The sequence below is a fragment of the Pogona vitticeps genome, chromosome 11, assembly GCF_051106095.1.
Source record: "Pogona vitticeps strain Pit_001003342236 chromosome 11, PviZW2.1, whole genome shotgun sequence".
Taxonomy (NCBI): domain Eukaryota; kingdom Metazoa; phylum Chordata; class Lepidosauria; order Squamata; family Agamidae; genus Pogona; species Pogona vitticeps.
Window position 1 is genome coordinate 9,710,399 of NC_135793.1, and position 26,342 is coordinate 9,736,740.

At 45.0% G+C, this 26,342-nt stretch overlaps 1 protein-coding gene across 2 annotated transcripts; it reads right to left on the reverse strand.

Moving 5' to 3' along the window:
* Positions 1-329: 329 nt before the first annotated feature.
* On the reverse strand, positions 330-23,879 carry SRPX2 (sushi repeat containing protein X-linked 2). 2 transcript variants are annotated; one of them, XM_072980982.2, is made up of 11 exons: positions 23,071-23,879; positions 17,483-17,619; positions 10,271-10,354; positions 8,673-8,864; positions 7,750-7,926; positions 6,512-6,638; positions 6,261-6,382; positions 4,487-4,666; positions 2,620-2,753; positions 2,400-2,521; positions 330-813 (listed from the first exon to the last, which is right to left on the reverse strand). In XM_072980982.2, exons 2-11 carry the CDS (start codon positions 17,595-17,597, stop codon positions 633-635), a joined length of 1,434 nt encoding a protein of 477 aa, XP_072837083.2. In that variant the 5' UTR covers positions 17,598-17,619; positions 23,071-23,879; the 3' UTR covers positions 330-632. The 2 variants fall into 2 exon arrangements, with proteins under 2 accessions (XP_072837083.2, XP_072837082.2); XM_072980981.2 differs by having other exon boundaries at positions 6,512-6,641.
* Positions 23,880-26,342: the final 2,463 nt, after the last annotated feature.

Here is a 26,342-nt window from a genome sequence, read left to right on the forward strand (position 1 = left end):
CCTGAACGTCAGGGTAGCCAGAGGTTAGACCGTCCCTCCTCTGGTGGTGTTTCCTCCCCATACGATCCTCTTCACATGGAAGGCACTTCATGAAGAACGAACATTAGATGCACGCAGGGGGGGCTCCATCCATCACATTGATTGCCATCTGCAGTTATTGTTTTGTTTTAGCAGTCAGACATTTGATTTGGCGGCTGCAATGTAGGTATGGTTAAAATGGGCTTCCTCAAATTGCCCCAGGTTTTTATTTAGCAAGTATAAATAAAATATTATGGAAAAAGAGGGTATTTGGCGAATGAAATTTTCATCTGGCAAATTAATTAAAAAAAAAAGCAGGGCAACCCAAGAGACTTGCTTTCCTGAATAATTCCTACAGGCACAATTATTATTGTTTTGCCTTTGTTTATGTAGGCAATGATCAAGAGCCATAATTCAGTTCCTCTTGTAAGCTTGGGGTGGCTGCTTGTGCTGTCCCCAAAGGTCTTAATCCAGCCATTCCTCTTCTGCTTCACCTCTGACGACTTACAAGGCTGAAAGGGGACTCCCTGCTTTTCTCGTAGAAGGCCGGGGTGGGGTGGGGGGATTAGAGGTGGAAAGGATTCTGTTGCTTCTGGGAATGGGCCAGCCTGTGGTCACTCGCACCCATCCCTGTTCTGTTCCCTCTGGAGTTGTTCCTGGCTGCTGAGCAAGTAGGTGTCGATGAAGGAGAAGAGTTCATCGGGTGTCACGGGTTGAATGTAGCGCTCACGGTCCCCGCCGTCTTTGTCGAGCAGCACAACATTGAAGCGGTAGCGGCTCATGTGGAGGAACTGCCTGCAGAAACAAAAAACGGCGCCTGTTGCTGGTGTTTTGCCCAAGAGCTTCGGGGGGGGGGGGGGTTGGTTGGTTGCAGAAAAAGTGATGTGAACCATGAGATGGAGTCCTTGGCTCAAAAGTGCACCGGGCTGCTTACAGCCAATTGAGACCAACCCCCCCACTCCACCATAACTGGTATCTTTGCAAACTAACAATATTATGAGGAGGGCTGAGTTAAAGGCATGAAGGGCTCTGAGCAACTCTGAAGAGCAGTAAGCAAGGGCCAAGTTTGAGGATTAGCATAAATGTGTAGTCAAGGTACCTGCAACTCCCAGGCTTCTTCACCCTTAGCAGTGATTGGCCGGGACTGAGAAGCACTTGCTGGAGAACAGCTAGTAGCCCATCGTTAGGGAGGAAGTAACAATGCATCCCAGAATTATCAGTTCACGGTTGCCCCAAGAGAAGAGCCAGCCAGAAGGCTCTTGGGCCACCAACTACATGCAAGCATATGCCGAACCTGCACCGAGGTGCAAAGAAAATACATGGCTGTGGCATTCATGAAACTAGTGGTTGACGGGAATCATGCAAAGAGTAGCTAATACTCTGTAGGTGTAATTGAGGAATGCCCAAGCTCTTAAGCCAGTGTTGATCAGCTTGTAGCCCTCCTAATGTTGTTGAGTGGTATTGCCCTTGTTCCATCTCCACAGTTGATGCTGATTAGGCCTGATGGAAATTACAGTCCAGCAAGGGGGGGGGGCTTAAGTTGCCCAACCCTGCCCTAAGCCCTATGACAAAAGAGGGGAACCTGTGATCCTCTAGATGTTGGTGGATTGAAACACCCATCATGCATGACCAATGATCACATGCTGATGGGTACCATAGTCCAAGAACATGTGGAGAAGCCACAACGCACTGGTCTAACCTCTTTAACATTCACGTAGGCTAATTCCTATCATCCTGCCTTGCTACAAGGATTCCATAACTTGACTAGATATTTTTTGAAGAACTAATGAATGCTGCTCAATACATTTACCATATACAGTGGTGCCACACTAGACGATGATAATCCGTTCCACTGAAATCACTGTTTAGCGAAATCATTGTCTAGTGAAAAGCATTTCCCCGTTGGAATGCACTGAAACCTGTTTAATGCGTTCCAATGGGGAAGAATAGTCGTCTAGCGAAGATCGGCCATAGGAAAGCCGCTTTGCGAACCGCCGATCAGCTGTTTAAATAGCTGTCTTGCAAAGCTTAGGTCCCGAAAACACTTGTTTTGCAAGCATGGAGGGAGCTGTCAAAATCGTTGTCTAGCGAAACCTGGTTTGCGAAGCAGAGACCAAACATTGTCCAGCGAAATTCCCCCATAGGAATCACTGTTTTGCGAATCGCTATAGAGATTGCAAAAAGTCAATGTCTAGTGAAAAAACTGTCATGTGGGGTAACTGTCTAGCAAGGCACCAGGGTACGCTTTTATCATCCTAACAATCCCGGTCAACATCAGCCTAAGGTCAGCGCCTGAACTTTGTCAGAAGAACTGGATCTGACTCAGCACCACACAGACTCTATTTGAGAAACGCCCTTATCCCCTCCTTGCAGACACAAACCTGAGCTGTTCAGAGATGCTGTCGGAGAGCCGGTGCTCACGGATCCTCCCCACCTCATGAGGCGGCTGTCCCACTAGCTCAATGACAGTGATGTGACGCATATCTAGCCCACAAATGGCTTGCTGCAGGAAAGAGAGGAAAAAAGCAATGGTCATTGTTCACTGCCTGCTGTAGGAGGCAGGAGAGGGTGAGAGAAGGTGGAAGAGCTGGGCTAGGTCACCTGCAACATGGCGTTCTGCATCTTGTAGTAGCGGTCGGAAGGATCTGGAGCAGAGATGACGAGCAGCCGACGCTTTTCATAGAACTGGTCCAGCAGGCCCGCAGCAGAGTTTACGTCAACATTGATCTGCATGGCTGAAAGATGGGAATTTGTTATGGTCTCTGCTGGCTCAAGATATTTTGCAGCCTGAGATGGAGCAGCAAATGCTTCCTCAAGGTCACAATGCCAAAGCTGGCTAAGCTACTGTGGCACATGGCAGAGAATAAGCCACAAGTGCTTCTCTCTTACCCCTGGCAGTAAAAGGCTCTTAAGAATAGATTAAACCTTCAACTAACTCCAAAATCCATATCGGTGTAGGAGTCTCAGCCCAAAGGTACAAAATAGTTTGCGTGCTTTCAAAACTGGCAGATCTCTTTGTCCTGTGAGATCTCACGAAAGCAGGGCAGGGACGGTGGTTCGGGGTCTTGATTTTATAGTCAGGTAGTCATCAGCAACATCCTGCGTGACATCCCACATTTGCTGCCTTTGCTCAGGCTGGCCCAGTGATGAATGCTAGGAAGGGTGGACGAGGTGTGGGACAGTAAATGAATGGGGGTGGCGGCAGAGGCCAGCCTCTTTCAGGGGCTGAAGCAGAAACCGCAGCTGTTGGACAACGGACTGGATGAGGAAGCTGGTTGCCACAGAGACTCGTGGCACTGGGCTGCTAAAAATAAGCCTGACCTAAGCCCTCGGTGGGGGACATAAGCACAAGGCTTCTTTTTAGTTCCCAGCGGCCATGGCTGCAGACTTAAAGGGCGAGGGCTGGGGGAGGGTCTCAACCATCACAGCTGCCACCCCTCCCTCCTCAAAAATTCTTGCCAAGTTTTAAGCATTGAAAGCAATGACAGTAGAAACCTCATGTAGGGTGTGGAATATTTTATCTTCGATAACAATGCTCTAAAAACAAACCCATTCCCGCCCCCCCCCCATGAACTGTGTACGACATTTCCACTTTTGAGTTATTTTTCAGCCGCCATGGGCTCCATCTCTCAGAATTATTTCCAGACATACACGCAACAGGCCAAATCCTGTTCACAGAGGCATAATGTAGAGTTGTGCCTGTGTAAATGTGCTCAGTGTTACACCTGGCAAGAAGGAATTCCCAATTCCCAAACAGCACTTCCACCTCGGTGCTATTATAAATATTGCCGGCATAATGTCGAGTCGTGCCCATGTTGTTGTGTTCTGCCCATTGTGTAAATCTTATTATTCTTTGTTATAAGAAAGAAAGGAAAGAAATTATCAGTTTTTCCCAGATTAGCTTGGCTGGCTGTCACACACTTCTACAACTGGGATCTCAGAGGGCATCTGTTTGCGCAGCAGGAAAGGGTGGATGTAACATTTTAATTTCAACCCTTCAGTGCCTCCGTCATCGGTTTGAAGGCACACAAAAGAGTAAAGGAGTGACATGCTTGGTGCATACAATGGTGCCTGTTGGGGAGAAGGTGAACAGAGACGGTCTTCTCACTTTCTTATAATACCAGAGAACTCACCTTCATCTGATGAAGCCAAACAGGGGGGGCATAAGAGATAAGGCAAAAACATGTACTTCTTCACAAAGCACACAATCGAAATATGCACCTTGCTGTCAGGTGGTGTATGAAGGGACATCGATTTAGTCCCTTGAAATCGGTGGTATATAAATCCAACTACCACCACCAAGTAGACCTTCTGGAAAAGCAGTATGACAGTGTTTTTGCGCTCATGTCCTGCCCGCCTGTGGACTTCCCTGGAATATCTGGCTGGCTGCTGTGAAAGCAACATGGCGCAGTAGGGCAGCTCGGGTCTGGCTGATTAGCTGCTTCCTTCTCTCACAAGAAACACTTACGTGTGCAAATAGGCATAGAGCCTGACCACTGGCGGCTGGACTGGCAAACCCGCAAGGGTGCTCCTTGTCGTTCATAACCCCCATCGCAGTGGTATTCGCATGTGGCTCCGTAGTTGTTACCGGCTGAGTCGCAGGTGACGTAGCCGTGCTCGGGCGCCTTCAGAACAGGACACCGACTCACTGCCAAAGGGAAAGTCAGCCAACAAGAAGAAGGAAACATCTCATAAAACTATCCAAACAAGGAGAGGCGCTGACATTATAGGAGGCTGATGGTAAAGCTCAGGGCAGTTGCCATAAACCGGAAATGGGTAAAGAGCAGTCCTCCAGATAGTGTGGGACTACAGTTTTCATCACTCCCAGCAAACATAAACAGTAAGGAATGCTGGGAATTGTAGTCCAACCATTGAGAGAGTGGTGTTTTGCTTGTCGTATGCGAGGTAAACATGCTATAGTTTCCTCACAATTCCATTCCACCCTGCAATGGTACATAATTGGAAAAAAACACAGACTACAGGGGAATGCTACGTAAAGTGTTCTTATCATATGAGATGACAAATATCCTCATAAAACCAGGTTCTAAGCAGTTTATCTTCCAGAGCGGGTCAAAAACATTTTGCTGCATGAGAGAGAGGGAAACGCCACCCCCATGGCTTTTTAGGCTAGTGCCCTGGATATTTTGGCCCAAGAGGTCAACATAACCCCATCCCTGAAATATTGCCAAGAAAGCAAAGAGATGACAAAAGCAAAGTAAATAACTCTTTGCTGGTCTTTCATGCCACTGTAAATCTGCTTCCTGAGTGTGTGTCCTAGTGCATTCCCTTTAAAACATGGACTGGTAGAAGTAGTTGAAGAGCAGTACTTTAGAAAGATACCTCAGGTTCGTGGCAGGTCTGAAATGGGAAAAGTTAGTTTGGGGGATTAAAGTGCCAGGAATATTCCAAATAGTATACAATACTCCTAAAATGTTTTTCTCTCTAGCTCTCAGTGTGAGAATTCAGTTGCCAAATAACTAATTTACTTGAAAGGAGTGTAGGTGGCTGTACACATATCCTGGAACAACTGGAAGTGGGTGTTGGAGGTTTATTTATAACCTCGTATGCTGTCTGTAGTTTGAGTGACTGGGAGGAAATTTTCTGGACTGGGATAATTGTCTATTTATCCAGCACTAACTGATCTTCCTTTCGAGCTTTTGAAATTCAGAGAGAGCTCTGCCTCTCTGCTCAGTGTGCTATCCCTCTCTTTTCCTGGTTAGTGGCAGTTGTTTGTTGCTGTTGTTGATCTGTTCAGGGGCTTGTTCTGTATGCAGTAAAGAAAGCAGCATACACAAGTTTGTAATTACAGGAAACTCTGGGGAACTTTGTCGCTCTTCTCCTCAGTGGTTCTCTGTACTTCTGCTGTGTAGCAAAAGAGAATTTTTACCAGAAATTCAAAACTATGCAAGAGTGGGGACTGATTCATACGGCAGGCTGAGATGGGAAGGCTGGAGAAGGCATTAATGCTCTTCCCCCTCCTATGGCTCCAGCGAAAGATCTTCTCCAGCTGTTCTGCTAGAAATGACTGTTGGCACCAAGAACGCATCGCCTCTCAGGATAAATCCACTCTGTCTGAGTAGGTATCAAATCATGCCGTGATACTGGATGTCTTTGCTCCCCATCATCACTTCCCTCATGGCTCCCCTTTTGTTTTTCAAGAGGTAACGGCAACCCATGCAATTTCAGACCACGAGCAACTCAGCCTCTTAAATACGATCCGAAGGGAGTATTGAGTAACTTACCATAGACTCTCACAAAAAACTTGCAGCTCGCCCGGTTGTAGGCCTGGTCGTAGACGGAGTAGCGAACCACGTGCTCTCCCTCAGAAAACTCGGATCCCGGGTCAGGGCCTCGGAGTCTCACTCTGGACTCCAAAGACAAGAGAGTTTGGTCAGGGGTGAGCAGGCGGGTCGTGTGAGGAAACCCCAGCGCGACTGCCCCTGTTGCAGAACTGAATTCGGGCAGCCATTTCTGCCCCACTCCCCAAACTCACTGTCGGATGATGCCGTCCGCAGAGTCCTTGGCCCGGGGAGGATCCCAATAGACGACGGCTGTCAGTTTGCCTGGCTCTGCCAATCGCACTCGGGACTCGGGGCATTGAAGTTTGGGAGGCTCTATGTCTGCTTGGGTAGAAGGAGAAAATAACTTCATGGAAGCAAACACACACACAGAGAGAGAATGTCCACCTGAAGCCTGAAGGACAAGCCAACTGTTCCTCTTGTTTGTGCCCACCACTTTCCCATCACTCTGTGGCCTTGGTCACTGATGCTGCCTGGTACCGCACAGTCTTTCCTGCTGCCAAGATCATGAACTGGCATTGTGAAGAGCCACAGTCCACCACCCTCAAACCTTCTGTTGCGGGTCCCATGTGAAAGAACAATGTTCCCCAAGGCCTCTAGAATCGACTACTTGTTACAAGGGCGGGTTGAGGTGGCAATTTGCCCCTCCCAGATCTGTGAAGGTTGGCTTGTTTTGTTTTATTGTGGGTCCTGCTCCTTATTTTGTTGCAGGAAGCAGAAAAAGAACACTTTTCACGTCACCTTTGCTTTTTTCCAGCAGGGGGACATAAGGGGTCCTGCACAGTTGAGGGACCTCAGAAGAGATACTGGGGCTATGTACCGTATTATTCCATGTATAAGACACCCCCATGTATAAGACACCCTGCCACTTTTCTAATCCAAAATTAAAAAATCTAAGTGCGGCTTAGCAAATGTAGGGGGAAAGGGATCAAAGCACTGCAGGATTGCTTTGATCCCTGCTTTCCCCTCCACTTGTCTTTGTTCTCTCCTCAGCTTACTTCCGTGTATAAGACGACCCTCAATTGTTAGTCTAAAGATGTTAGACAAAAGTATAGTCTTATATACGGAAAAATACGGTACTTTGGCAATAGAGTCATGGACCATCCTTTGCCTGGCTCAGATTGTTCTGGAAGCTTTGGAGCAGGCAGGTTTTCCCAACAGTCTCTCCCCCCGCCCATCTTGCTTTCCTACTGCTTTTGCAAAAAAAGGAACTGGCTGAGGTTTGTATCAGACAAAGCCTGCAAAAGTTACTTCAGGGGTTTAAACCCCACCAACAATTTTCCCAACCATTTATTGCCAAGGGTCGTGCTGGCTCAAGGATTCTGGAAGTTGTAGTCCTCAGAGTAACTTTGCTAACCTCGGGTGGATTTGCATGCAGGGCCAGCCAGGGTGAAAAGCCGACTGCTGGGCCCCAGAAAGGGTGAGAATTTACCTACACAAATTGGCTCGCCACCACTCCAGCGTCCGTCTTCCATGCACACACGGCTGCGATCACCCTCCAGGGAGTATCCAGGTTGGCAGGTATAGTCACAGTGAGAGTCCACCTTCACTCCATCTGAGCATTGGTATGAACCATGATGAACGGCCGGCAAGGTATGGCACCGAATCTCTGCAGGTGGAAATGACGGCAATGATCTTTAGCTGTTTCATGGAACTTGACCCCAGGGTGCCTTTTGGGGGCCAGGGGTTGGAGTGAGGCAGGCTTTACCCCAGGAGTTTATGAACTTTTGCCCCTTTAGATGTTTAGGTTTTCAATGCCCACCCACCATACTCAATGGTTAAGGGGCTTTCGGAACTGGGACCTAAACTCCCTGGAAGTTTAGATATTTCCCACCGACACTCTACAGAAAACCTAGCCTCAAACTGGGTCAAATCTTATAGCTAAGATGTGATTTAAATTAGAACCTCATTTTGTAAGAAAAATGCAGATTGTTTTACAGTGATGCTTCGCAAGACGAATGCCTCACACAATGAAAAACTTGCAAGACGAAAGCGTTTTGGGATTTTTTTGGTGACTCGCAAGACGAATTTTTCTATGGCTGTGCTTCGCAAGACCAATTTCCCCCCTTTTTTGGGGTGGTGGTGTTTGTTTTACATCACACAATCATTAGTACTATGCTTCGCGAGATGAAAATTTCACAATAAGACACGACTCACGGAACAAATTAATTTCGTCTCGTGAGGCATCACTGTACTTGATTTGTAGTATTTTAGAGATGGAAAGGATCACGGGGGTCCCAATAGTTTGCAACCATTGGGTGTCCAGATTTTTGGACTTCAGGTCCCAGCATCCTTGACCACTGGCTATGCCGTATGGGGCCTCTGGGAGGGGAAGTCTCACAACCCAGCACTTACGTCTGCAGTAGCCAAGCCCAGACCAGCGCCGGTTGAGTAAGCACTGCACAGACTTCGCCCCAATCAAACGGTATCCCCGGTCACAGGAGAGCTCACAGCGGGTCCCCAGGCTGCTGCGGTAGCTCCCTCCACGAGGAGAATAGCAGGTCGCCTCCCCGTGGTAGATGTTTAACAGGTGGCACCACTGAGGAACTGGAGAGAAGGAGAAAAAGACAACTGGATTTGTTTCCTACAAAAAAATACAATAAAAACCCCTTGTGAGGAGGGCCATAGGCCTCCCTACACACCTGCCCATAAGCTATTTTCCCCCAGCTGTTGTATTTCAGGTCCCTCCCCCCATTTCAGAAATAAAGTAGGGCTATCTAATGCCTTCATGTTCGGGCAGATAGCTGCTGCTTTAAGGAACCAGTTGAATCTACAATGTATTATTTCTGTGTGTGCTGCTTTTCATGTTTTTTTATGGTGTGGCTTTGTTTTATTTTGTTCTCCTTGCCTAACTTTGGATATTAGAAGGCGGTTATACTCATTGGCATCCTGACTGGGTGGATTGGGGGGGGGGGATAAAGTTGCCAAGTCATAGGGTGTTCTTCTTAAAAGGTTAGTGATGTGCCATCTGACTATGGTGCTGGAGTGCTCTGAGTTTGGACTGCTCTGACATATTTAAAACCCTGCTAGGTTACCTGCTAGCAAGGCAGAGGAGAAAGACCAGTGGCTGTCTAGTACTCACTGGTGGATATGGCTGTGCAGTTTCTTGGCTAGCCCTTTAAGAGAAGGCAAAGAAAATTTATTTCTAATTTGTTTTGTAAGTGATGCAGCACATCTGTGAATATCCTGAGTTGTCTCTCTTCTTAAGCCACTTCAGGATATCGGAAATCCCCAATAGAAGGAACAGAGCCAAATGGGATTGCTTGTACTCCAGTAACCATTTGGATGAGGGGATCCCACCAAATGCCATATTGCCCTTTTGCTTGACCCAAAGTGCCCCTATTTAGCCTGCACCTCCTTGCTCCATTTGAACCCATGAAAACAAGCCTGGGGGAAGATAATTGAAAGTACTACTTCATTGCAATCTTCTGCTGTTTTTGAGGTAAATTAGAGCTCTCTTTGTATTTAGATTTGTTAGGTGCATTTAAAAGCTGTTTGTGGATTCCACTTGTCTATCTGTTTATCTAGTTATTTAATCCCAAATCAGTATTGATCATTTTGTCACATTTATATTGCACTGTTCCACTAAGAATACAGCTCAGAGAAGCTAGCAACCATAAAACGCAGATGAAAATAAAAACAAGTATGGGTAAAAACAAAATCTTAATTAAAGCAGAACGTTAAAACTTCCCAGTTGAAACAGACTTAAAGGTGTGATAAAAGAAATAAACAACCCCCAAGTGATTATGCTCCTTTGTGGTAACAGATCAGCTTACATGTTAAGGACTAGTCGCCTGTCTTTTTCAATTTTTTTTCCGTTGTGGAATTCAGTCTTTTTTTGAGTTACACATGTACAATCTGAGTAGGTCTGAGCCTTTCCAGAAAGCACAGAAGAGATGCAGAAAAGGATTGAGGATTATTTTAAGCTCATCAATTTTAAAACAACAACATACCTCGATATTCTGGAGCAGGGACATGAGGGGTTTCCTCAACATATACCTCATTTGTTTGCCCCTGTGCAGCATAGTAACCAGATCCTAGTATAAGGAGGGAAGAAACAAGAAGTAACAAGTTTATTGGACGGATCGCATCCATACCCAACCTAGAATAGTCTCGTCTCATGATCTTAGGGGAAAGAGCTTGGAAAAGTTACTGTTTTGGACTACGAACCCCAGAATCACCCAGAGTATTTTAAATGGGCTTGAATGTGGGACAATGATCCTATTGATTGGGATGGGGGACAAGAAAGTCTTTGGCAATGTTTCGGTGCCTGTAGCTGATAATCTTAAGTGTCCTTGGTTTGCTTTTTAATAACCTTGCTGTGGTGCTGTGGGCTGTGGTGGCGCTGTGGGCTAAACCGCAGAAGCCTCTATGCTACAGGGTCAGAAGACCAGCAGTTGTAAGATCGAATCCACGCGGCGGAGTGAGCACCCGTCGCTTGTCCCAGCTCCTGCCAACCTAGCGGTTCGAAAGCATGCAAATGCGAGTAGATAAATAGGAACCACTTCTGTGGGAAGGTAATAGCGTTCCGTGTCTAAGTCGCACTGGCCATGTGACCACAGAAGATTGTCTTCGGACAAACGCTGGCTCTATGGCTTGGAAACGGGGACAAGCACCGCCCCCTAGAGTCGAACACGACTGGACAAAAATTGTCAAGGGGAACCTTTACCTAACCTTGCTGTGCATGCACAGTTTGTAGGTAGAATCAGAGACTCGTGTCCGCGCCCCCAATCCTCCGCCTCTTGTGGGTGCATGCAAGAAAAGACAAGATTGCTGCCACTTTGGTTTAGGAGACTAACAGAGACAGAGAATGGACACTAGAGAATTAAATAGAATCAACTGTACTGAATATATCATAGGAGAAGCGAATATTTATAAACAGCATTTTGTGCTGCAATTAGCTTATTCTATGAAAATGAGCACTGGGCTTATGTTTTTAAATTGTTGCAGAGTCTTTCTGGTAAAATTCCTTTTTGCTACACAGCAGAAGTACGGAGACTCAAAGAGAGAATAGCAACAAGTTCCTCAGATGGTCCACTTCAGTAACTCAGAGACATTTGTAGGAGAAAAAAAAAAGTTTAATTCCTCATCGTTGCAAGCAGATCAATAGCAAACAAACAACTGACTCCAGCAGACTTTAGCAAAGAGATGGGGCTTTCTTTGAAATCAAAGGTTGGGAAGAATAATTTATTAGTGATGGATAGATAATCACCCCAGCCCAGAAAAATGTTCCTCCCAGTCCCACATATTGCAGACAGTATGTGAGGTTGCAAATAAAATTCCAAATGATACTGGCTCTCCCATTTCAAAATAAAGCTTTAGTTGTAGCAGATAGCCCTCCAGTATCAATATTCACAAAATATGTAAATATTTTCTCCCCCACAGCAGCTACAGCATCAGTTTGTTAGCAGGCAACAGAATTTCTTGTGCCAGTTTCATTAAGTAGAGGAAGTGCCACAGGGATATAGAGGACCAGGGAGCAGATTAAGTCCATTCCATCACTCAAAAAATCCACGCATGTTTCTGCTCCCTTCCATCAGACTCATAGGGCTATCTAAATTAATTCCTTATTAGAATTCGGCCCGGAACCTCAGAGCAATCGCTGTGTATATTTCTGCTTCTTATGTGTACTGAATAAATATTGCCCCGAGAAATAGGAAACCAATCTGCTAAGATGTGCTACTGCCAAACTTTAACTGCTCCCTCATACTTTGCCCGGAGAGGGAAATATAAGGGGGAAAAACAAATCAAATCAAAACGAAACACTTCTGTCTTAAAATGTTAGGCATCCCTCAGACTGTGCATTCCAGCCCACACATGTGTCTGGAGGTGACATGCATTAAATTAACAATATTTTGACACAGCAGTAAATCATCAGGGATGCTAATTTGCAGCTTTCCTCTCTTTAGGGTGGCCAACTATTCCCTATTTAAAGGGCTTGCAGAGGGCAGTTCTCTCTTTGAAGGTGACCTCTGTTTAAAGGGGTGGCCAGTCCTGGTTTGATTTAAAGATAGGGAATCACAAAGAGGGAGTTCAGGGGCCTTTAATCGATTAGCAGTATCTGGGCAATAAATCTGGGAGGGTCAGCTGGCCACAGTCCTCCCCAGTCAGAGATGATGTATAGCAGTTCTCTAAATTATGCAAAAAATTCCTAATATTTCATTTGTACAGCAATTAGAATCCGCATCCTTATCCAAATCAATGATCTCTTTTGTCTTCCCTTTTAGTGATACACATCTTCTCTTTTCATGATGTGTAAACGGCCACCCTCCTTCCCATGTGAAATGGTTACACTGGTGGTGGCCAGAAGGTAAAGAGGATTTTGTTGGGATCACAGAACCAGTAAACTAGGTGGTTTTTTAAAACCACTTCTTTGGATGGGCTCTTGAGCCCAATAAACATTCTCCTGCAGGAGTGCAGTTGCTAGTTTGAGGCAGCAACTGCATGACCAAACACCGCAGGATTCGCGCCGGTTATAAAGTGGATGAATTTGATTTTTTTAAAACACTGGCCACATGACACGAAGGCTAATTGGAATCAGTCTGGCCCATTTTGCTCTTGACACAGAGGTTTGTTTTCTCTGTCACTGCTGGCTACTAATTTTTTTAAAAAACTGGAGTTATTCACAGGGACTTTTCTCTGTGGGATCAGTTATTTCCTTCTGGGAAAGGATTGGGGCCTGTCTGCAAGTGGTGTTGTGGAGAGGTAGGTGGTCGGGGTGTGATTTTTGGGGACTACAGGAATGTCCACCCCCTGATCTGTCTCTTGAATGTCCCTGAATTTTTTTATTTTCTTAAAAAATAAATCCAATCTATCACTGAGTCATCGTATTGTTTAGTTTAGTGCTAAATCACTTTGACACAGAAAAAAATAAAAAAATTGCTACAAAATAGAAACATCTCTGACAAAATACTACATGTTTCTGTGTAAATTATGAAGGACTTTAGAAAGTTGCTACTTTTTCCTTAACACTGTACAATCCTTTAAAAACCAATTAGGATGACAATGCACCGTCAAAGGATTGGCAGAGGTGGGCGCAGAGGAAGGAAGGAAGGAAGGAAGGAAGGAAGGAAGGAAGGAAGGAAGGGGGGTTGTGAACTGAAATATGGATTGCACCAGATCCTTGGGTTTGTACTGGCTCTGAATCAATCCACAGTCTCTGTGTAATCATCACTAACAGAGAATTGAAATGGAAGATAGGCTGCGAATCAAACTGCAGCATAGCCAAATCACTCCAAATTGGTTTGCTGGTGAAGCTGCAGTCAAAACTTGTTAATAATTGTGTAATGCAATCCTATACATTTAAAATTTCCAAGGCCCTGTGGTCCTACTGCCTGTGAGAGTCTTTCTGTAACATGAGGTTCGACAGATCAATAATCTAATTCTGCAAAAGACCATTTCTTGTATTCATTATTTGGCATTTATGAGATGCCTTTTCAAGTGATCTTTTGGGTATCTAACATGGAAAACCTGCCTTGGAATGAAGTGTCTGCCTAAATTTTCCAGAGCAGGATCTCAGAATAATCGGGGATTCTAATTGCAGGATTATAATCCTTGAAAAAGCAGTGATATTATAGCTCAAAACCTCCACTGGATCAGGAGATATTGTGTTAACTGTTGCTTTTTCTTTCCTTAAGAGGGGGAAACCCCCCCCCCCAAATTCCTTTACTTTTTCTGCAGAGATGGACAGAACAGAGCATGGGGGAAATTCATGAGACAAAAATAGGTTTTGTGGCGAATGGCACAGAATGAATCTGGATCCTGAATGAATGAGAGAGAGTGCTGGTAGATGGAATTCCAGCCCCATGAGGTTACTTTTCCACTGGGTTCCCTCACATTCCAGAAGGCACCGTTCATTTGCTTCGCTATCCAGGAACTACTTGTCTGAATCTCTTTAGTTCTCGCCCGTGTGAATAGACCCGTCTTCCCTTTCGATCTCATTTCAGTTTCTCATGCCCGAAAGGAGGCATTTAAACCCCCATGCGTTTGCTCTGAAGCCACTTCTCTGCTAAGCAAATCGCCACATATTTCAGCCTCCTCTTTCCTTGATAGCGATGTGTCAGTTCTGAGAGGGGATTTGTTGGGTCTCGAGGCTGACGAGATGTCATAATAAATGCAGGCGTCTGGGGGCTCCCCCCCTGCCTGTTGGAGTGGCCTTCCTACACTGGCCAGGAGGCACAACATCAGAGGCGACTGCCCCGGAGAGATGATATGTGGAGTGATGTCCTCATCAAAAGGGCTAGCTTCCTCTGATTAATACAGTCTTTTCCCAGCAGTCTTCCCACCCACACATGATTGTCTGCCTCCCTCCTTAAGTTCCTGTGCCACCAGAAATCTCTGTCTTTCCATTTTCTCAAGAGAGAAAGGGCTGACTCAGCCTTCATGGCCCACAGTGGCCGCAGCTCCTGTGGTGCTGAAAATGAAATGAACATATTGAAGCTATCCAATCTGCCTACAACTGGTAGCAGGATGCCCAGAGGAAGAGCAGGCCTCTCTGAATTGAACCAGCTACCTGAGCCCATTGGGAGCCAGTTCTAGGGCTACGGATAGGCCAGAACCCAAGATACAGTACATTTAGGGTGGCTCATGATTCAAGAAGGATGCCTGGCCTGAAATTTTCAGGATGGGGCACCCCTGCTCTGCTCATAAGCATGGCACAGTGCTTAAACTGCAGTACTGCAGTCAAGACTCTGCTCATGACGTGACTTCAATCCCAACGGGAGGCTGGCATATTATGTACCCAGCTTATGGGGCAGGCAATACAGTGGTGCCTCGCAAGATGAACGCCTTGTGGGACAAAAGAACCACAAAAACGAATGGTTTTTTTTTAAATCGCTATGGTGCCTCGCAAGATGGCTTCTTCTATGGCCATGCTTTGCAAGATGTTCCCCCACCCCCAAGACCAATGCCTCGCAAGATGAAAAAAATTCATTCGTCTTGCGAGGTTCCCATAGGAATGCATTGCAATGCATTCCTATGGGAAACCACTTTTCACAAGACGATTTTTTCGCAAGACAGCGCTACTCGTGGAATGGATTACATTCGTCTTGCGAGGCACCACTGTATGTAGCTTGCATAATTACATTGTAAACTGCTTTAAAAGCACTTTGGGCAGGCTATATAAGCAGCATATTTTGCTTTGCTTTTTTACCTGTGGCAAGATTGCCACTTCGAAGGCAACCTCAGCCCAGAAGCAGAAAATACAGTTGGGTGGGAAACATGTGCATGGAAACCAAGTGGGGACTCTGCCACTGTAGTGTTGGTATACAAGGAATTATGCCCCATAATTGGTGTTGAGTTATAGCATGACCTCTGTTATCCTTCCTTAGCCTGGTGACCTGTTTCAGGTATACATAGACCACAACTTTCATTCTTCTAGGCCGGTATAGTGGTCGAACCTTATAAGTCTTCTAGTTTGGCACACCTGGAGCAGGTTCCAGCTTGAGGACGCTGCCCTATTGTGTGTACGTGTGCTTGTGCACATGCTTCAGGAGAACTTCTCCCAAATGGAATCTGGCCTTCAGGCTGAAAAAGGCCCTCGCATACTTGCCATATCGCTCCTTAGGCAGGATGTCCCCTGGTAGAGGAATTCAGTTTTGGGTTAATCAGCCAGCTCTGTCAGCTCTGAATCTTTATAACCAACTCCCAATTAATTAAAGAGCACAGCCACGGATTTTGAAGGAGGGTGGGAGAAATGCCTCCCGTTTCTCCTCTTTCCTGCTGCTATTTAAAAGTCACAGCCGCCTGGCCAGGAAAAACTGCCAAACTTTATACAGGCCAGGCCCTGTTAAGCCTCAGACACTTCTGGCCAAGCACATCTGTTGCAAGGTTTCCCAGGGGCTTGTAAATGGTTGCAAGAAGAAGAACCCTCTCCCTTGAAAGTCTTTCGCTTCCCTAGCACAGACAAGCGCATAGATGGCTTTTTAAGAGGACACACAAGCCAAGGAATAGACGTCCCTTGGCAGCCGAATGGAGGAAAGAAAGGAAGAAGCTCTCCCCTCCTCCTTGCACCTCCCCTCTCCCTTTTACTGTCTGTAACAAATCCAGACAATCTTCCACTTGCCAAATGCTCCCCCCTTCAGCCACAGGCAGGGCATGTGGAAAAACTTAGCTCCCGCTTCTGCAGCCGGGAGGGGGGGGGCAAGGAAAAGTTATATTTAGCCATCTGCGGAGGTGACCCTAGCCCCATCTGTTCTGGTTGGTCCTCTCCCTTTTTCTGACCCCAAGCAAAGCAGGCGCCACCCTCGGTCCCAAGAGGGGGGTCTTGGGTTCGAAAGAGCAGGGCGTGAGGTTTGTGGGCACATATTTGTTTCTCTTTGGATCTTATTTCTTCAAGATTCTTTGACAAAGCTGGCCGACTTAGAGAAGACACCCAGCAATTCTATGGACAGACTGTGGTCTCGGTTGGGGCGGAAGCTCAACCAACCAAGGAGGAGACAATGGCTGGCTAGAAAGCAAATGTTCAAATAGGAACCTGTCTCAAAAATAGAGCCAGACAATTTTGGTCCACCGAATGGAGGAATGGGGAATGTGTGGTCCTCCAAGGCAGTTAGATTACAATCCCAATTGTCCCTCAATATTGATTATGCTGGGTAGTGTTGATGAGTTTTGTAGTCCTATAACATCTGGAGAACTATGTGTTCTTCAACACAGTCTAGTCCTCCTCCCAGCAGGCAGTGTTTCCAACTTGTTACCCAAAGAACAAAATGCATGTGATGCCAATGGCCATGCTTTTTGGGGGTATTTTGGGAGTTGTGTTCTGCAAAGGTACGTGGTGGCGCTGCGGGTTAAATCACAGAAGCCTCTGTGCTGCAAGGTCAGAAGACCAGCAGTCATAAGATCGAATCCACGCAACGGAGTGAGCTCCTGTCACTTGTCCCAGCTCCTGCCAACCCAGCAGTTCGAAAGCATGTAAAATGTGAGTGGATAAATAGGTACCACCTCAGTGGGAAGGTAACAGCATTCCATGTCTAGTTGCACTGGCCACGTGACCATGGAAGCTGTCTTCGGACAAATGCTGGCTCTATGGCTTGGAGACGGGGATGCGCACCATGCCCTAGAGTCAGACATGGCTGGACTAACCCTTTACCTTTACTTAAGTCTGTAAAGCTAACTTTTTAACCAATTCCTTCTCCCTCCCTACATTGGACGGTTGATGTACTTACCTTCGTGCCATGTGGAAGACACCACTTTAGCCCAGAGAAAAAGCAGGATGGGGGATGCTCCATGAGGCATCTTAAGTACTTGAAGGATGATTCTAGCTGGCCGAATATTAGGCATGTGGAACAGCAGCAAAATCAGGCTGAGACAAAGGAGAAAAGTCACAAGGTTAACAAAAGAGATCAAAAAGGACAAAGCTCGCTCATTGCTGATCTGCTACATTGAACCTTGTAATCACTAACACAAGAATGAGAAGACCACAGGTGGTATTTCATCAATGTCAATTTGTATATACTATATGAACTAAATAGAATTATGAATTACAGGGGAAAAGAGGTTGGAGGCAGAGGAAGAATGAGGTTCTTGGAAGAGGGACTTAACGATAGGCAGCTATAATTAAGACATATTTTATCTGCTCTGGAAGAAGGCAGAGCCAGTTTTATGGCCATGAAGCTTCATCTTCACAAGAGATGTTGGAAACAGAGTTCATAGCCTGGGAAAATTACTTTTTGGGATCACAGATCTCCAAATCTCTCAGCCACAACTTGGGGTTCTGGGACTTGTTGATTCAAGCTTTGATTGTTGTCTCTTTCTTGCATCCTGAATACTTTTGCAAGTACCTTGTGCAATCCAGGACGCAATGCATTCAAGCCAGCGTCTCCTTCCTAACAATTAACACTGGTTACTCACCGTTTCAAATTGACTGTATCTGGCAATAAAAGCATGCTAAGTTTAAAGTTAACCATGGCTAAGAATCAGTTAATTGGAAAAACCAGAGAAAAGAGGCAGGAAGGTTAGAGCAATTTAAGCTAGTGTACACAGGACTGTCTAGCTAGCAGGAAATCTTAGCAAATAAACAATAAGAAACGTCTTACAAACACACAGAAGCAAGCTGACGGTTGGAATCCTGACAGAAAGAGGCGAGCAAAGGGGAAAACATCAAAACAGTTTAAAAGTTCTCGGGTAAACAGAAATCAAAAGAGAAAATGAGAGTTTCCAGCTGCTTTCTTTGTATTAAACAGGACCAAACAATAAACCCACAATCGGTTGGGTAGCAGTGACTATTTATTTTATTAAAGGGTTACCTCTTTCTTGAGATAGGGCCCTGCCAAGTAGCCAGTTCATTTCTAGGCATTAAGTGTTCTGCTTCTGGGATGGTGAAGTCTCGACTGAATGGGCTGGGATGATGGTCTTGGTACATAACTTCTAGATCTCTTGCAGTGCTTTTAAAATTATTTCTCAATAAATGTTCTTCCCATATGTTTGTTTCTAATTGGGCTGATTTTGATCTTGCATGCCATAATTTTAAACATTCTCATTTAGCTTGTTTAGTATGACACAAAGAGCACAAGGGAATTAGACACAATTGTGATCGACATATCGCTAGCAGCGAGAATAAATCAATGAATGAATTGCTGAATGGCAAACCAACACTTCTGTAAATCCAGTTGATTTAATGGATCTACTTAAGTTGTAATTAGCAATCAGTCTAGGCCAGTGTGTCATTAAATGGTTCATTAAAAATGACTTCTCTAGGTGTGATACAGTACAGTCTTATACACACACAATGTTAACATAAGAAAAATATTAGAAGATCACAATAAAACAAGGTTGAACATAAAAAAAGTAGACCTCCATGGACATGACATAAAGCCATACAGGGACCATACTTGCCTATACATCAAAACCATAGGAGTTAAAATAGTAAACCCTATGCTCTGAATACCCTGGAGATCAATGATTTCATTGATACAGGAAGTCCCTCCCCTTAGGAAAGTACAGTGGTGTCTCACAAGACAAATGCCTTGCAGGACAAAAATACTGCAAGACAAATGATTTTGGCAATGGGGGTTGATGACTCGCAAGACAAATGTCCCTATGGCCGTGCTTCGCAAGACGAATGTTTTCTGATTTTTGTCCCTGCCTCACATTTGCTGATTTTTAAATGTTTTTCTATGATGTTTAAAAAGTTAACGTTTTTCGACTGAAATTTTTAAAATCATCTGCACAATATGTACGGCTTTAAAGAGCACTTAATAATCCCTTTGTAAACCAAACTTGACTTTGTTCTCACTTTTTTTGCCCATAGGAACACATTAATTAGATTTCAGTGCATTCCTATGGGAAAACACATTTTGCAAGATGAATTTTTCACAAGACAACATTAACCGCAGAACGAATTAAATTTGTCTTGCGAGGCACCACTGTATTCCATACGTAGTTGCTGTGGCTGAGTCATTGCTAGATGGGCATCGGGTGGTTTCTGTACAACTGACACACAGACAGCGTCTAGGGCAAGGATGAACAAAATGTGCCTCTTGGGCCACATGCACCTCCCGGGGTGTTTTGCGCTTCCCCAGCCCTCCCCCAGCCTCCTCTTTTTTTCAACAAAAGTTATTTTTTGGCTTAATGAAAACTAATTAACTCAAACATGAACATGGCAAATTACAAAACTGGAGATAATACTTTGAGCCATTTCTGATTTTCTTTCTTCTTTTCATCTTTGGCAATCTGTGCAAGGTTCCCGACAGGGTTCAGAGCTACCCATTCCTGCTTTAGGGGTATTCTTGAAACCTTACCGGCAAATTAAAAAGACTAGAGCTTGCACTCTGCGGGTAATAGCCTTTGAGAAGGCAGAGTCCCTCCACAACAGAATGAGGTGGCTGACTAAGATCTTGTGGAGGCACATCTCAAACGTTGTCATGGTTGTTATTGAAAACACTTCCCACTGTAGCTAACTGGCTGGTAGTATCTTATCTAGTGGTTAACCGCCTCCTCTTCCAATCCTACTTCACGGTAAGAGCAATTATTTTGCTACAGAATTTGTGAAATTGAGAGCAGGTTAACTTGTCCACAAAGACACTCTTTGACTTTAGTGAGGATCTCAGATTCTGGTTCCAGAATTTGGAAGAGTAACTTTTTGCATGACAATTCCCTCGTGCTAGCACGACTAGTGGATTCTGGGAGCTGTAGTCCAAAGTGCAACTTTTGACTCAAAACAGTGATATTCCCCTTCCTTCTACCGGCCATTTGTAGTGAGGCTTAAGGGCTTACAGAGTTGCTTGTCTTTAGCTCTAATTGGTCACGTGAACAATTTTTTGTTTTGGATTAAAAAGGTAAAGGTAAAGGTTCCCCTTGACAATTTTTGTCCAGTCGTGTTAGACTCTAGGGGGCGGTGCTCATCCCCGTTTCCAAGCCATAGAGCCAGCGTTTGTCTGAAGACAATCTTCCGTGGTCACATGGCCAGTGCGACTTAGACACGGAACGCTGTTACCTTCCCACCGAGGTGGTCCCTATTAATCTACTTGCATTTGCATGCTTTCGAACTGCTAGGTTGGTGGGAGCTGGGACAAGTGACGGGCTCTCACTCCGTCACTGACCCTGCAGCACAGAGGCTTCTGTGGTTTAGCCCACAGCGCCACCACATCCCGGTTTTGGATTACGATTCCAAATGCCCCTACCAGCATGACCACCATGCTACCTAGAATAACTGGAGAGATGTCCTATCCTTGTCATTAACCTTCTTCATGTGTATATATTATATTATACTCAGTGTGATGTAGTGAGGAGAGAGATGGGCTAGGGCTCCCACACTCAGCCATGGGAACCCATTAGGTGTGTGGAACAGTCAAAACCACTCACTTACTTTGAAGCCCTGTTAGAGTCACTATATACCAGTTCTGATATAGTGGCACGTAACTAATTATTATAGGACTAGCATCAACTTCTTCCTATTGCTACAACATGTTCTGTTGCTCTCCCCGTTGGGTTCTGGCCTGCTCTAAAGCCATTCAACGGAAAGAGTCCTGCTGAGAAAGAAAGGAAATGAATGTTTGAAAAAAGCATAACAGTTCGTAGTGTTAACGTTTCCACAGATAAGGTCCCAGCTGGAACCCTGGCATCTCCTGTTAAAGCCGTGGTATGGAGGGCCTCCAAAAGGCCACCTGTGGCATTCAATTGTAGCAAAAACAGCAAAGACTGACACTTTAAAAACTTGCAAATTCATTACAGCACGACCTTTTGCAGACAGTGGTCCCCTTTATCAGAGACATGGGGTATTTTCCACAGCATGCAGGATTGTAGTATTTGGAGGGGTCAGGGGGCAAACAATGCAAAAGTCTTGACAGTAGCAATCGTATTAACAACACTGGCTGCTCATCAGACGGTGGCTGATGACACAATCATATTCAGACTATAAAAGGTACTATTATTCATTATCCCAACTGGAACCTATGATCCTTATCATCTACGGCTGGATTACAACTCCTATCATCCCTCACTATTGCTGATGCTGCCTAGGGCTGATGAGAGTTGAGTCCAATACTATCTGGAGGGCCTCAAGCTGGCCATTCCTCTATTAAAGTACCTCGGAACAACATTTATGGCAGTGCTGGCATTATAGCAGGATTTTAGGGCAGAGTTATAGGGGCTTATCAGGGACTTGGCTTATTGCATGTGGAACCAAGAGAGGTAGTACCCATTACCAGCTAAACATAAAACCATGAAGGCAGAGCTTAAAATTACCAAAACTGTATCACTGTTCCACCTAAATTCCTGAGGGCTGCTGCCAGTCAAAGCAAACAACACTAAACATGCCTCATTTTAGACAGAAGTTGATTGAAAGAACTGTGAAAAACATTTTGTAAGTTGTGTCTTTTTCAGGTACTGTTCTCTAATGCTCTTAGGAAATGCTATCGTGCGTTCTCTTCTTTTGAATGCTCATATATTTACCCTTGTGACATTAAAAGAAAAAGTAAGCTACTTTGTGAAACTAGTTAAAAAACAGGTACCAAGTCATCTAAGAAATAAAAAGAAAGATGAGATGTAGCAGATCAGAGCCAAGTTGCTTGGTCTAGCATGCTTCTGCCACAGTGACCGAACAAATGCCACAAGGAAACTCATGAGCTCAACTATCCCCTCCTGTTCATGTTTCTGAACAACTTATATATAGAAACGTACTGCTTTCAGTATGGGAGAGAACATATATTCTTTATGCCTAGTAGCCACAACATCAGTAGGTGACCCAATAGCCTGATGCACTGAAAAGTACCTGGTCAAACAGACAGTTACAGCGTTCCCACAAGCAGGTAGTTTGTATCCTTTGGGCAAAACTGATGTACGTTCATAATGTACGCAGTCTGTGGTCCGAGGACAGCACGTGTGCGCATGTGTGCATCTCGCCTTGAAATGTTAGGGCGAGGTACACCAGTTGCTTGGACCACGAATTGTCCTTGATTTATAAGAAGGGTTTTATGGTGCTATCCTATGTATGTCTATTCAAGAAGGAAGCTCTATGGAATTTAATGGGTCTTCCTTCCAGGTAAGGATGTAAAGGGTTTTCAGCCTATCAGAGAAAACTGAAAAAGCAGCTGCGTGACCCATCTATAGAAACATAGTTCCAGATTGAGTAATTCCTTTATTGAGATCTAATAAAAGTATTATACAACTCAGAATCCTGGCTGAGGAGAGATGAATATGTTCTTTAAAAGAAATCCAAATGAATAAACTGAAAATAAACTAAATAAACTAAAGGTTTTGCATCTCCCCTGATCTCTAGAAAGCGAGGTAAGGGTGAAAGCAGGTTGTTTCTTACCTGTCTGGTTGTGGGTTTCTCTGCACGTCTCCCCACTTGCTGGCCTTTTTCAGTCCATACAGGAAACCACCTCTTTTGACTTTCTGAAAACAAGCGGCTTGTTCTTCTGCGGGACCCAGACTCGTCTAACGCTGCCCAGATGTGGGGCAGCTGGTGGTTGCCAGATGTTTATTTAAGGCCGAGCTGTCTCTTAAGAGAGGAGGAAAAAAGCAAGCAGTGGTAGAGAGGGGGGGAAAAAAGAGCAAGAGAGGCCCCTAATAGCAGCTAGACTGCTTTTTAAAAGCATGTGTGTAAGAAAGAGAAAGATTTGGCTAAACAAACGAGTCAATAAAGAACATACAACACTCCTCGCAGACTTACAACAATAAAGCCAGCCTTCCGGAGGGTTCCCAGTGGTACAACTCTGAAGACATCATGAGTCATAAATTCAGGGTTAAAAGAAAAGCAGAGTCAGTAAACCCAGATAGCATGTTTTCTTTCCGACCTTTAAGAAGGGCAAGCTACTTGGGAGGGAAAATGAACCGTCTGATTCCTTGCTGAATTGGTTTTCTCTCATCCTCTTCATAGTGAGGGTACCACAGTCTTAAAACAAGCCTCCCTGGGTGACCACATGAGATGTTTGTGGGGACAGCCTGGCCATGAGAGGAAAAAAATGTCTACAATTAGAGAGTAGCCACCAGAAGCCCTTTCAGCTAGTAGCAGTTAGACTGTTGGACCAAGAGAGAGACGATCCAGATTTAGATTGTGTTTCAGCCATGAAGCTCACAAAGGGAGGGATCAGAAGGGGGTCCGGCCCATTGTTTGTGTCTTGTTTCTCCCTGTTCTTTTCCATATTGTGACAGTGAGCTGTCTGGCTTGGACGTTTTTCAAACCCCCTGGCAAGGTTCATGGAGACCCCAGTGGCAGGGCAGTCTAAGGGTGCAGAAGGCAAGCGTGGGGTCCCAGGTAGGAGTAGAGAAGCAGATGAGTTGCATCTGAAGAGAGAGAGGGAGGTTGGGGCCAAGTTTGTGGGATCCGAAATTTAATGAGAAGGAGAAAGTGGGGGACGGCTCGTCATCCTCAACTGACTTTGAGGGTGAGGATTGGATAGGCAGCATAGCCATCTCTCCAAGCCCTAGTCCACTAGCCCAAACCAAACTCAGAAATAGCACCAATGGAGGAAGTGCCACAATGAGTGCCTGTATCATATTCCTGGGAGTTTCAACAGCAAAGTCCAATAAACCAGTCCAATATCAGAAGTTCAGAGCCAGTACAAAAATACCAAAGCCAAATCACAAACCATAACCCGAGGTCAGAGTCCAAAGCCAAATCACACAACGTAGTCTGGGGTCAGAGTCCAAAGCCAAGGGTCCAGGTAGTCAGGAGCATGGATGCAAGCCAGAGATTTGACTTGTTGCTTCCACGAGCTTCCCAGCCATCTGGGAGCTGATTATATAGCAAAACAGTCATTGAACTGCTGGAAGCCTTTCATCCTGTCAAAACTCAGGACTAGCTGACTTGATGTTTCTGCGGGCAGCATTCAAACGATTCTCTGACCTTTGAATCATAAGTCTTTGCTGAAGTCTAGCCCTCACCCTGGCTACTGGGGGAGGAGAATCTGGTGGCGATTCAGCTGTCTATGCTTCTAATCGCTCAGCATTCTCCTCAGCTGTAGTTAATCCCTCAGGTTCCGGATCTCCGGCTGAACTCATGACAGCCTGTGCCAAATCCAAAGGCAGGATGAAAGGCTGGAAGTCAGGAACTTGAACTGGCCCTTCCCTACTGGCCCTGCCTGAAAGGGATCGGCTGGCTGGGGCCAGTGTTGTGAAGCTGACCCCAGCCTCAAACAGAAAATACCAGAGACCCAGTGAAGGGAACTTGAACCCAGCTGAGGACTGAGAGTAATGGCGGGGCAAATATGGTTAACTAAGCCCTCTTGTGGATTGTTGGGATGGGAAGAAATGGTTATCCTGCCAATTCTTGTCCTCCATCCCTCCACTCTAATAAAGTCTAGTTCTAGCAGCAACTGAAGTCTACAGTTCATAGAGTTTATGGTCAAAGAGATCCTCCATGGGTGGAGGCAGTGGCAGTCACAGATATTTATTCCGGTAACTACACAATAGTGTTACAGTAGTTGAGAGTATATTCGATCTTTGTAGTATGCCGTATAGTTCGTTCAATAGTGTGTGCTTAGTTTTTTTAATACTGTGTTTCCCCAAAAATAAGACAGGGTCATTGTAGCATTCCCCATTTATTAGGTCTATGGTTCATGTTTTATGTAATGGTTCATGTTTGTCATGTAAGATAATGGTTTATGCATATTCATGTTGCTGAGAGGTGGAGCCGAGAGAGATACTATAAGAGGCGGAGTCAGAGACTCAGAGTCAATGTCAATCAGTAAGTTAGAGTCAGACAGAGAGTAACAGAGAGGGAAGAATGAGAAGAGGGAATAGTAGTTAGAGTGTGGAGTTTGGGGAATTATTCTGAGGTGTGATTAGCTACTGAAGACATTCATGAATCAGTTTCTGTAATCAATAAACCAAAGTTTTATTTAAAAGACCTTAAAGTGTGGACCTGAAGCTTTCTGAATGTTGATTAGTGATCACCTGGTGGTAGCAGTGAAAAGAAGGATTGTTTGCCTTTGTGTGCTCTGAGGCTTGACGGTCAAGCAAGGGGCACGAGGGTGGAAGCCACAGTCGTATATTAATTTTTGCTCCAAAAATGCATTAGGGCTTATTTTCAGGCAATGTTTTATTTTTTCATGTGCAACAATCTACAGTTATTAATATACAGACAGTCATCTGTCTTCTGGTTGTAGCACAATGGTGAAGGGCAGGGTTTCACTTAAGTGGGACTTGTTTTTGGAGTAGGGCTTATATTACAAGCATCCTGAACAATCATACTAGAGCTTATTTTCAGGTTAGGTCTTATTTTAGGGGAAACAGGGTATATGTAGTGTTTCTGGACCTCTTATTTTGTCTAGTGTGTTTGCCTCTATCCAGTTGTAGGGCATGTCTGGTTGATATCATTGATAAAGCAATGACTGGGGCAGTGTGGAAGTAAACCTACTCCTTTTGCCTGCCTTAACTAGCACTAAGAAGGACTTCAACTGCAATGCAATTTAGGAATTGTGTGTGTGTGTTTTTTTTAAAAAAAATCTGTTAATTTAGTGCTAAACTGATACAGCGCTAATTCAACCAGTATATCCTATCTTGTCAATTCAGCGCTAGTTCACTTGCTAAGCATTGTAAAAAAGAACAGATTTGAATGTTGGCCAAACAGAGTACTGTGTA